Source organism: Brachyhypopomus gauderio, chromosome 14, assembly GCF_052324685.1.
Source record: "Brachyhypopomus gauderio isolate BG-103 chromosome 14, BGAUD_0.2, whole genome shotgun sequence".
In the NCBI taxonomy this organism is placed as follows: domain Eukaryota; kingdom Metazoa; phylum Chordata; class Actinopteri; order Gymnotiformes; family Hypopomidae; genus Brachyhypopomus; species Brachyhypopomus gauderio.
Genome location: NC_135224.1, coordinates 7210615 through 7222182, shown reverse-complemented (window position 1 = coordinate 7222182; position 11568 = coordinate 7210615). Strand labels below are relative to the sequence as shown.

General features: G+C 45.7%; 1 protein-coding gene across 1 annotated transcript; it reads left to right on the top strand.

Annotated features, from left to right (window-relative positions):
* Positions 1-490: 490 nt before the first annotated feature.
* On the top strand, positions 491-8712 carry LOC143475477 (breast cancer anti-estrogen resistance protein 1-like; the record flags this gene model as incomplete). The annotated part of the gene is made up of 6 exons (XM_076973329.1): positions 491-1903; positions 2398-2520; positions 3588-4514; positions 4735-4809; positions 5171-5428; positions 5783-8712. Coding segments are annotated over 6 exons (2979 nt in total), but the record flags the coding sequence as incomplete, so codon positions are not given.
* Positions 8713-11568: the final 2856 nt, after the last annotated feature.

The following is an 11568-nucleotide window of genomic DNA, read 5'->3' as shown; positions in this document are numbered from 1 at the left end:
CATCTGTTTCACAAACTGTTTTGAGTGCTCGGTCCTGTCTTCCAGCTGTCTGATTTTGTCAGATTCCCTGTCAGTTTATTGTTATGCAAACAAGATAACAAGGCCATTTTTAATCTAATGGATCCTTGTTTACACACTCTGCCACACTAAAGATAACATAAAGCATACTGTAATATTGGTTTGTGGTATATTTTTTAAATTGTTTTGCCTTGATTTGATTGTTATTGCAATTACGATATATGGACTCTTGGTTTTTAGGCCTGGAAAATATAATGAATTGGAAATGTAACTCAAGGGACGTTTGCAGCTTTTTAAAATACGAGTGTGCTGAACTTAACCTTGATGGAATGGAATTATGAGAGGCACGTGTAGTATGTGGGTGGGTGCTGACACCACCTGAACCCCCACCGTCTACCACAAGCTCCATTTATAACGTCTCTGTTCTGCTTCTTTAAAGCTTTATGTTCTTGGTCTTTGATTCTTTCTTTCTGTTCCCATCTCTGTCTCTCAGACGGTGCTAGCGAAGGCTCTGTTTGACAACGCTGCCGAGAGTCCGGAGGAGCTGGCCTTCCGTAAGGGCGACATCCTGATGGTTCTGGAACAGGAGCAGGAAGGTGGACCTGGATGGTGGCTCTGCTCTCTTCACGGGCGCCAGGGTATCGCCCCTGCCAACCGCCTACGCCTCCTGCAGACCGCGCCGGCCCCGGCCCCCGTCCTGGGCCCTGAGACCCGCCGGGCTCCGAGCGTGGATTCGGTTTATCTTTCGCCTGGGCACCAGACACGCACCAACGGGCTGTGTGTGGAAGACTCGGATGGGGTGTATCTGTCTCCTCCGAGTTTGGGGGATGGAGTGTACCAGAGCCCTGGGCCAGCAGCCCCGGGCAGGCAGGGGGAGCTCCGGCAGGCTGAGGCCAGGCGCCCACGCTCCCACTCCAGCTCGGGCCCCAGACTGCGACCCGATTGGCCGGAGGTGGGGTCGGAGGGGCGCCCGAGGTCACCCTCTCTCAGAGGCCGTGGAGGAGAAGCGGGCTCGGCCTACCAGACCCCTGCCTCTCCTGTGCCTCTAGCAGCACGGTTCAGATCTCAGGGTGCTTTAGTCTCAGAATCAGTGTACCTGTCTCCCAGTACGATGGTTAGACCGGTAGGGGAGGCAGCTGGAGAGGCTGCGTATCTCAGCCCGAGAGAAACGGGCGTCTCGGGACACCCAGACGTCTGCTACCTGGTTCCTCGGCCAGCTGCGGCGGCATTACCAGGTGAGGACGTATATCAGAGCCCAGTGAGCGGTGCCCCAGGTGCGGGACAGTGTGCTCCAGTGACTGTTGCTCGGCTTCAGGACACGGCCGCCGTCAGCCAAGCCAAAACGGGACCGGAAAGCATGGGGATTTTCCAGACCGCATCGGGACCAGGCAGGACTCCTCAAACGGAGCGCAAACTACCCTCTGGACCTGCAGTGGTACAGCCCACCCCAGCACAAAGTCTAAAACAGGCACCTGTCACTACCAGGGTGTGTCCTAGACCCCAGGGTCCCTGTGCCACCCCTCCCATGGGGCGGGAGAAGATCTCCCAGGCCGCAGCGAGGGGTTCCCCTCTTCTTGTGCGGGCGAGGAAGCCTGGGGTGCCGGGGTCACCGAACTTTGCCCGTAAGCCCCCACCACCCGCGCCCCCAGTTAGAAGTGTGACCCAGAAGGATTTAACCCCACCCATGACAACGTCGCCGGGCATGAAACCCGCTCTTCAGGAAAACCCTGTATCCCCACAGGCCAAGCGAGTGCAGGAGCATCAACGACAGACAAATAAAGAGGGGGAAGAGAGGGAAGAGAGGGAAGAGAGGAGTAAGGAGGCAGAGATGGCGATGAGTGTTACTGAAAAGGAATGTGCAGAGAATGGAAACTTAGATGATCAGGTAAGAACAAATGATGTAGATGGTCTGCTTTATACTTTTTGGGTAGGGCCAGTTTTAGTGGGGGGGGGGGGGGGGGGTTGTTGGGGAATACAGAATCACTATACCAGTAATACATCATGTTATGTTTACACTACCATGATTGAATTGTAAGCTGAATGATAATAATCAAATTAAAAAGAAGAATACAGAAACAGTTAATATCTCTGAATAAAATGGCGGTGTGATGAAGGCCAGTGAGAAAAAGCCAGATCTTCCCACTGAACAACAATCTATGTTTGTGTGCACATGGTTTGCAGATAGGCCTTAAACAAATAAGCAACCTAAATAAGTTCCACGTAGTAATGGAGTTTAGTTTACTTCCAGTCTGGCATTGCTTTATTTCCTCATATGCTACGAGAGTGAACTCTCGACACATAATCTGCTTAGATCTCTATTTACTTCAGTGTGATGGCAACACCTAAAAAAGAAACTGATTTGAAATATATCTCTTTCAGGTGTATGATACTCCCCCTACCAACAGATGGCAGCACCCAGATCCTGTGGCATCTGTTGAGGAGGATGAGAGTATCTATAACACCCCACGTGCTGTCCCCTTACACACTGACGAGCAGTCAGAGGTAGACATTCATCAACATGACACACTCCATCTGACCCCTTCTAAGCTTACCAGCTTTCCTCATCCCTTGTTCATTCCATCCCTCCTTATCTTTTGCAGTCATCGCACCATTTGCTGACGGTTCCTTAAAATCTCTCTCCCCCGCTCTCTTTCCTTCCCTCTCTCTCTCTTTCTGTTTCTCATTCCTTCTTTTAAGGGCCACACCTGTTTTTCACTGCTGTGAGCTAATCCCATCTGCCTGTCACCCTTCTCTCGTTCAGCTGGTCACACCCGTCTATCTCTGGAGGACTGTGTGGCTTGACACTCCCTCTCTCTCTCTCTCTCTCTCTCTCTCTCTCTCTCTCCTCTCTCCCTCTGTCTCTCTCTCTCTGTCTCTCCCCCTCTCTCCCCCTCTCTCCCCCCCCCCCCTCTCTCTCTCTCTCTCCCTCTCTCCCTCTGTCTCTCCCTCTCTGTCTCTCCCCCTCTCTCTCTCTCCCCCCTCTCTCTCTCTCTCTCTCTCTCTCCCTCTCACTGCTTCTCCACCCATACATGCTCTTCTTCTTTCCCTCTATTAATCATTACATTTACCTCAGATACGTCTTTGAGGTCACCCCTCCTTACCCGTCAACCCCAGAAGTTTAAACACATGATTACAGGCTGTAGACGTTTAATAACACACGACTCCTAATCCACAGAGTGGCCTCTTTTTTTCTTTAATAAGACAGTGGAAAGGGTTCTCTTTCCCCACGCTCTCATTTTAGACTGGCCACAAGCACTCTTGACAAGGGCACTGAAAGCAGGCGTCATCACAGTGCACGCACGTATAGGACTGTGAATAGGGGCCGAAGCACTATATGCACTCTTGTGTCAAGGGCTCACAATGGCGAAGAAATTGAACACAGACCAGTCTGTATGCACAGGCCACCACTGTTAAAAACAGAGAACACGTTCAACTCTAACAAAATGGCTCTTAAAACGAGGTCTTTGTCTAACCGGACAGCAGCCGAGAGCCACAGGGGTTTGTTAAAGAACAATTATCCACGCGTGTGAATAACACTTTCTCTCTCTTCCCTGTTTTCCTTCACATAGATTTATGATGTTCCCACGAACGCATTAAATCCAGCCTCAGACTTCCAGCAGGAAACATACAATGTCCCAGCACCCCTTGTGGTGAGTGGAGAAGTAGAAGAAGATGTCTACAGCATTCCCAGTCTTCCTGGTCTTCCCTTGGAACCTGGCGAGATAGCTGGATCCGTGGGGGAAGCAGGAGGAAATCCTGAGGTTTACTTCGTCCCAAGTCCTGGAAAGTCTGAATCAGTGTCCGAGGACGTCTCAGAAGTTGATGGTGGCATCTACGACATGCCCGCAATCACCCTGGATGTCCCCACCCGCCGCCTATCTGTGTCCAGCACTGGCTCTGGTGACGTCCAATGGAAAAGTTCCCTCTCAGCCCTCATCCAATCAGCACTGAGTGCTGCTTCAGTCGCCACTACCCCTTCCAGGGACCTGGCCACATTGCTGGCTGAGATAGTGTCTGTCTGGAAGGCGAACCAGGTTGGCGATGTCCCGCCCCCACTTCAGCAGATCTGGTCTAGGCTTGCGGACCTTCTCCCCGCCCTCTCGGTTTGTGGCTCCGCCCCTCCGGCCGACAGCCTGCTCTCTATGGTCCGCCGAGCTCTGGAGGACTCCGCCTCCCTCCTGCAGAGTCAGAGCAGGCCCCGCCTCCCCTCCCAGGAGTCTCTGTCGCGGAGGCCCCTTCCTGCCCTGCCGGTGGCCGAAGTCAAACCCATGGCGGGAGGGATGGGGTCGCGCAAGGGCAGTTGGATCCAGGAGCGGCCCCTGCCCCCTCCCCCGCCCGTGGCCTTCCCGTTGCCCCCGGCGCCAGCCTCTCTGCCCTCCGCTGCACAGGTGGCCGAGGACGAGGAGCACGGGAACGAGTACGCGGGCATCGGGCTGACCCCTGCGACTCCGCCCTCGTACCCTGCAGGGGACAGCGTAGGATACGTCAAGCTGCAGGTCAGAGACGTGATGTTACTGATGCGTCTTTCCTCCTTCTTACACCCTTAGTAGTCCTAACACTCCACGCCTCTGTCTGACCCACAGAATCCATTTGGTTCATCTCTGTGTATTGCGTAGCCATAACGAACTCGTTAATTTTCCTTAATTGTGTGTCGGTTTTCTGCTTCTGCGTTTTGCTGCTGTGTGGTCTGAGTTCTGATTCTGTGTCGTAATCCAGGGAAAACCTGAGCTGTGTCCTGACTCACTCACAGAGAATGGCACGTCACAGGTTATCTCCACCAATGACGCAAGAGTGAGCATCAGTACACACACACACACACACACACACACACACACACACACACACACACACACACACATACATACACACACACACACACACACACACACACACACACACACACACACACACACACACACACACACACACACACATACACACACACACACACACAAACACACACACACACACACACCAGCTGAATGTTGTGTGTTTGCACAACCTGCTTGTAGTTTATCCACAAGGTAGTACTTTGTGCTTTTGACCCCCCTCTTTTGTTTAGGGTTAGAAGCACATTGAAACATTTAATCCCTTCCTTGTTCCTTGCCAATAAAAAAACCAACTGTCGTTTCGCTCCTTGTTTGTTCTGCAGACGAGTCCCTCTCCTCCTCTGCCCATGTCCCTGTCTCTGGAGGACTCCGAGCTTCTCTCCTTTTACTCGTCCCAAAGCCTCTCGCATCTCTCCTGCCTGGCTGATGCCATCGACTCGCTGTTCACCAGCGTTCAGGGGAACCAGCCGCCGCGGATTTTTGTTTCCAGGGGGAAGAGTCTCATCGTGACCGCACACAAGCTGGTGTTCATTGGCGACACCCTCGCTCGCCTCCTCAGTTCTTCTGACCTCAGGGCGAAGGTAGGCCGTTCTGCGCTGCTGTTTGGTCACTTATCTTGATGCCAGATATCCAGTGTAGCAACACTCATATAGATAATGAATGGACTGTTATTGAAGTCTTGCTTGTCTAAAGTTTGCAGTTTGTTTAAGATCAACAATTGTCAACAATTGCAGCCATTGTTATAAGCAGACACACATATTTGTTTAATGACAAAAAGCTCAAGCTCGGAGCATTTGAACAGTTGTGTTGAACAGTTGAAATGTTGTGTGTTTGGGTGCGTATAGCTCTGTAGGAATAAAAAAACAACGTTGTGAGCAGAAACACTCGCACCTCACACAGGCATCGTCACTACCTCCACCTGTCTGTCTCTTCAGGTCACCACCTCCAGCGGACATCTCTGTCAGGCGCTTAAAGCCGTTGTTGTGGCAACCAAAGGGGCTGCTCAGAATTACCCATCAGTGCCAGCTACACAGGAAATGGTGGACAGAGTAGCTGACCTATCACAGCAAGCGGCTGGCTTCTCTGGGCTCCTTCAGCGACTAGCAGAGATTTCTTGATGTCTCTTTTCTTTGTTTCTGTTTTTTTTAAGAGTTTCTTGACAGAATGCCTTATTTGTGAGTGTATTATAAATACATTTCTTTATTGGTTGTTTTCAAAGAGGTATCCTGATTGTATCACTGATTGTGTCTGTACCACGGTGATTGGTTGGTCTGTGCCTCAGGGTAGTTAGTGTGTGGGCTGTTTGTGTGTGTGCGTATGTGAGAATATGCAAGATTGGGTTCATATTTGACTTTATCTGTTTTTGGACATTTTTGCGTGACTTAATAACTTATTGATTTGTTTGGGTCTGAGGATGTGTAATATGCATTTATATTGGCTTTATTTAGTGCTTGTTCAATTTTGGTTGGGAAATGGTGATCAGTCTGATAATCAATGGTTGTGTCAGGTCTGATTCCACGCTACAGTGGAAATGGTTTTTTTATTTTTATTTAACATGGCTTCAGTGTTATAGACGTCGTCCAAATTGTCACATGGAACAATTTAGGCTGCTGCCTTCCTTGTATAAATCACATTTATCCAGACAGCACAACCTTATCCACAACTGACAGGAATACGTTTATTTATGGACAGGCAAGAAGAGACTCATTCTTCAATTTAAAAAGGCAGAGTGTCCCAGTCATAAGAGAGACATTTTTTTGTGTCCTTTCCCATGACAGGGACAGAAACCTGTCGGACAGGTCTCCTCCCTTTCCCTCCTCCCTTTCTCTCCTGCCTGTCTCTCATGCCCTCTCTCCATGTCCACTTCTCCTTCACCCGCGGTTTTCTTCTCAACCCCCCCCCCCCCCCCATTTATACTAATTTAATCCCCCAGGTGCCAGTTCTGCATCTAAAGACAAAAGCATGCCAGAACGTGAAGGCACTTCAGGGAAGCAGCCATTTGCCATATTAACATAAAACACAGCGTTAGTCAAACCATAATGTTCAAAAAGAGAACAAATATACTGGAAGTATCAACCCAAATCTTTTATGTGTATAGTTCCTTAATACAACACAGCAGATATACCCAATAATATCAACCAGTTAATATAAAAAATATATATATGGGTGTGTACAAAAACATATTCATGACAGCTTTGAATTCTACACAAGCGTGTGTGCTACTTAATCGTTGCTGGTTTAAGGGCTTTGTATCTCCTTTCATCCGCAGGTCTAGACATGAACCTGCTGTTATAGATTTCATCTGTCTAGTTGTGCCCTGGTGGTTACACTGCTCTTAGCCTTGGAGTATATCTAGAAGTGAGTCACAGAATGCCAGGAAGGCTTAATTCATCGTTTTGCATTTCTCAATTTAACCTCGTTGTCTTTTTTTCTTTCACTCGTTCACTTTTTCTTCGTGTTGATCTAACTTTGCTACTAATCTTACCTCCAAACGTACTGACAGAAGTGGATAGAGGTTATGAAAGGGGAAGTCCTGCCCAGAATTTATTCCACCCATCGTGATTTCCTATTTAGCTCAAGACAAATGGAAATAGATTATACAGTCAACTGTCTGATATTAAATAACTGCAAAAACACACACAACTCTGAACATTATACGTCAGCTGGCATGCTTGGGGTAAAGGATCACTTCTGCTCATGTTTACATAGATAACACACCTGTAGTGCAGAATACACAAACGTGTATAAAGCTGGAGCCAAGTCACATCAGTGTGGACTGTTTCACTGCGCCACCCAGTGGACCACATCAGTATTAACAACCAACATTTCGGTTGGGACGATTCTGAGCCCAAAAGCGTTAACTCGCTGGTTTTCTTATCTCTCCTTTTTATATGTTTATAATAATCTGTCTGCATCATTCTCTCCTGAATAATGTCCATTTTAAGTCTTTACCAACCTGAAAAGCTTAAATACTATGAAAAAAGAAAAACATTGCAATGCTGTGATCTTATGGCCTTCATTGTGTTCATATTTATTTGTTTTGCTTTTTTAAATAATTGTATCAAATTTATGCAAGGGCTTAAAAAGATATATAAAAGATTCCAGGGAATAATTGCAGTGCACTGCGTTTAAGGTCGGTGTAAAAATCAGAGTGTAGTACACAAGAGACACAACAGGACATTTCAGAATTTCAGACACACATCAGCTGTTCAAGCAAAGTGCTTCTGAAGTTCGGGGCAGATGAAACCAGTTTGTGCGCGCATGCACACACGCACGCTTGCATTAACAATACAAACTGGAAAATGTCAATAAGATTTCAGACTGTTTAAGTATGTGTGAATTTGCTTCCTTTTTGTACCTGAATGTATCTGACTCTCAGTCGCTGTTATTTTACACCTTACTGGCTTACTTTTTGGCAGCTCCAAGGGGAACGTCACGAGCCCTAATGTGTAGCTTGGCCTTCTTCTATTTGTCAATGCCAATTTCTTCAAAATACACATTTTATTATAATACGTTGGTTATCAGAGTATTGCTTTTTTCTTCTCTGCTTGCTTTGTTTTTCTCCAGGACAAGGTGTGTGAATGCTAAGCGTTTTAAATGACCTGCTCAGTTGCTGGTTTCATAGACCCAGCATGCGCCTGTAATTCAGGGTCCTCAGTCTGTAATGCTGCACATTCGTAATGCTGCAGCACTTTGGTCACAGATTATGTGTTTTAGGCAACACAGAAAGATGGCCGACGCTTCCTCAGACTGGCGTGTGTCTGCTCGACATGGACTGCAGTCATCTGTCCGATCCTTGTTAGGCCTACCAAGTCTGTACTTTTGACAGTTTGATGTATTGCAATTTTGATTATAAAGTAAGTTGTATTATTTTATGTTTTTGTTAATCACAGGAAAATATAGGCTGTTTTATAAGGTTAGAATCAACTAAAGTTATACTAAGTGCTTTTCTTTAAACTGTGAATGAATTGATTGAACTTTTTATATATGTTTGTGGTTTTGGGCCAATTCGAAAATATCCTGTGACCCTTGTTTAAATTGTGCAATCTTAGAAGATAGATAGGTCCATTTTTTAATGCATCCAGTATGTGTTTACTTCAGCAAAATAGTTTATAATAGGCATGATGTTTCTTTCACTGCTTGTTGAATATTTGTACAGTGACAGGTCACCATTCACCATTATCTTTTTTCATGGGCTGATTTGATTTTTCCTAATAGTTGAAAAGATTATCGCATCCACTTTACGCTATATCACATCCACTTTACGCTATATCACATCCACTTTACACTATATCACATCCACGTTACCCTATATCAAAACCACCTTATACTATAACACAGTTTTAATGGTCCGCATAATATGAAAGTACTTTTTCCTATCAGTTCATTTAAACTGACTTTTAAGTATTCTCCAATGACCTTATCTATAAGGCATTTTGCCTTAGACTGTTATTTATATAGCTAGCTACAAATGTTTTTACATTTCCTGGCATTCAGTCTGTTAATACGATGACTGTAATATCATTAATTTACCTGCACAATAAGTGGATTTGCAGAGCCAGACTGTTGTCATCAGTAAAAGTGAATCACTGGTCAAGTCAATCTAATTATATGCAGATATATACAACTCAAGAAATCAAGGGACCTCTTAAATCACACATCAGAGCTCAATGAAGGAAAGATTCAAGTTGAAAATCTTCACTGTTAGAAACTGTACTTTGTTGAGAACTTGGGGGGGGGGGGGTGTCTTGCTGTTGCTATTGTCACATTCATCGGCACCAAAGCGGATGAAATTGATTCAGTTTAAATTGATAGATTGTAATTGATTATGCTTCTTAAATGGACAGATTGATATTCTGGAAGTTTGACTTGGTGATATCTCTGAAGTTTAACTAACTGGATTAAGTATTCCCATATTTCTAGCGATGTATTTGTAAGACAACACTGATCTTGCTACCTATTTGCCACAAAGTAGGTCCAGCAGCAACATGCAGCAAAATGGCTGAACATAAGTACATTACACTAAGTGTACTCTCAATGTTGGACTGAAAACTGGATTTAAAGAATGTTTTGGCCAAATGCAGGTGGAAAAACATTAAACCACTTAAAAGGGTAAGTGTGATAAAGCTGTTTCACAGGTATACACTGATAAGACAGCTTTAGGAGCCATAAAAGAGAAAAGTTGTTGTGTGCATGACGCAAAGTCTGAGAGGATATCACACCTATGAATGTTTTCCACCTCCTATGTCCTTGACCAAGAACCGCTCGAAAGAAAACGACCGTTTGGCGCGTTGGGGGAAAAAACAACCCAAGAACCCACTGCACTGCTCAACAGGAGAAACATGTGTTTTGTTCTCATATGACCACACTTCTGTCCTACTGTCAGCAGACAGCAGCAGGACAAATTACACGTTGTCCTGGACCACAGCCGCAGCAGATGAGCGGACAATCTCAATAAAGCATCAGGAACATCCGGCTGCAGGAGCATGATGGCCCACTGGCCTTTGGGCCTCTGCATCATCGCCAACGTCTCTGCAGTACGACGCCTTTGTGATTTGGACTGAGATGGATCAGAAACAGAACAGTAGGAAGCTTCACAGGAAGGGGGGGGGGGGCATTTCCGGAGGACACAAAGAGGGTTTTGACTCCTATGAGACCGGCGGTAATAGCAGCTTGTGAAAAAGTAATTTACACTTGCGATTATCATGGTTTATCATTGGTTAGAGTGATACAGAATGAACAACAGACCCATTCATTATCCGCATACTTGCATACTGTTGCTACGTTGTACATAATGCAGCCTTAAAGAATGCTGATAAAATCCCCATTTAGCACAACTCCGTTTCTGTCTAAATGCCAAGCTACATTCAGAGTGTGTTACTAACATGCACCATAAGCTACATTTTCATTCCAGTTTATGTTGGTTACACTTTTACAGACATTCTTTTTTGTTTTTGTTTTATTACAATTAATAAATATGCAAGAGCCAAGGAGCTGGCTGATTGGTCAGGTGGGCACACCTTTATCACCTGTTGTACCTGGTGCATGTGTTGTCCTCAGGCTGCGTCACACAGAACAGGTGGGGAATCGGTATCTTTTTGGCACTTCTTGGCCACTATAGTAATGGCTTCTTGGCCTCAAATCATTTAATGGCTAATGGTTACAGATGTGTCCACAGAAAATGTCAATGAATGATCTCAGCATTGTTGTCCTGCCCCGATACATCAGATCAATGTTTACAATGAAACAGTGTGTGGCTTTTTTTATCACATTGGTTTAAATCTTAGACATTGTCTCAGTGACTTTGGATCTGACTCTGAAGCTGACAACTCTTTAATTCGCATACATTTTGTTGCAAAGTTAGGACTGGTTAGAGTCACCAATCTGAAATACACTGGGTCCATTAATTTCTGAAGATTAACTGATTAAATGTAATGTTCTCACTGTCCTATTACTGTTATATGTATGCAGACATGGTTAGGCCAAAGCAATACACGTGCTATAATACTGAATACACAAATGTGCTTAGAATTGCAGCTGTGTTTCATTTTATTTTATTTAAACCCACAACGCCACCCAGTGGACCATATCAACATTACAGTGCAGGCCAACATTTTTGTTAGGAGGAATCTGAGAACGGTATTTGGCAGGATTGTTGTCAAGTGTATAATTAACAGGTTATACCAAACAGGTGATAATGATCATAATTTTCCTATGTACG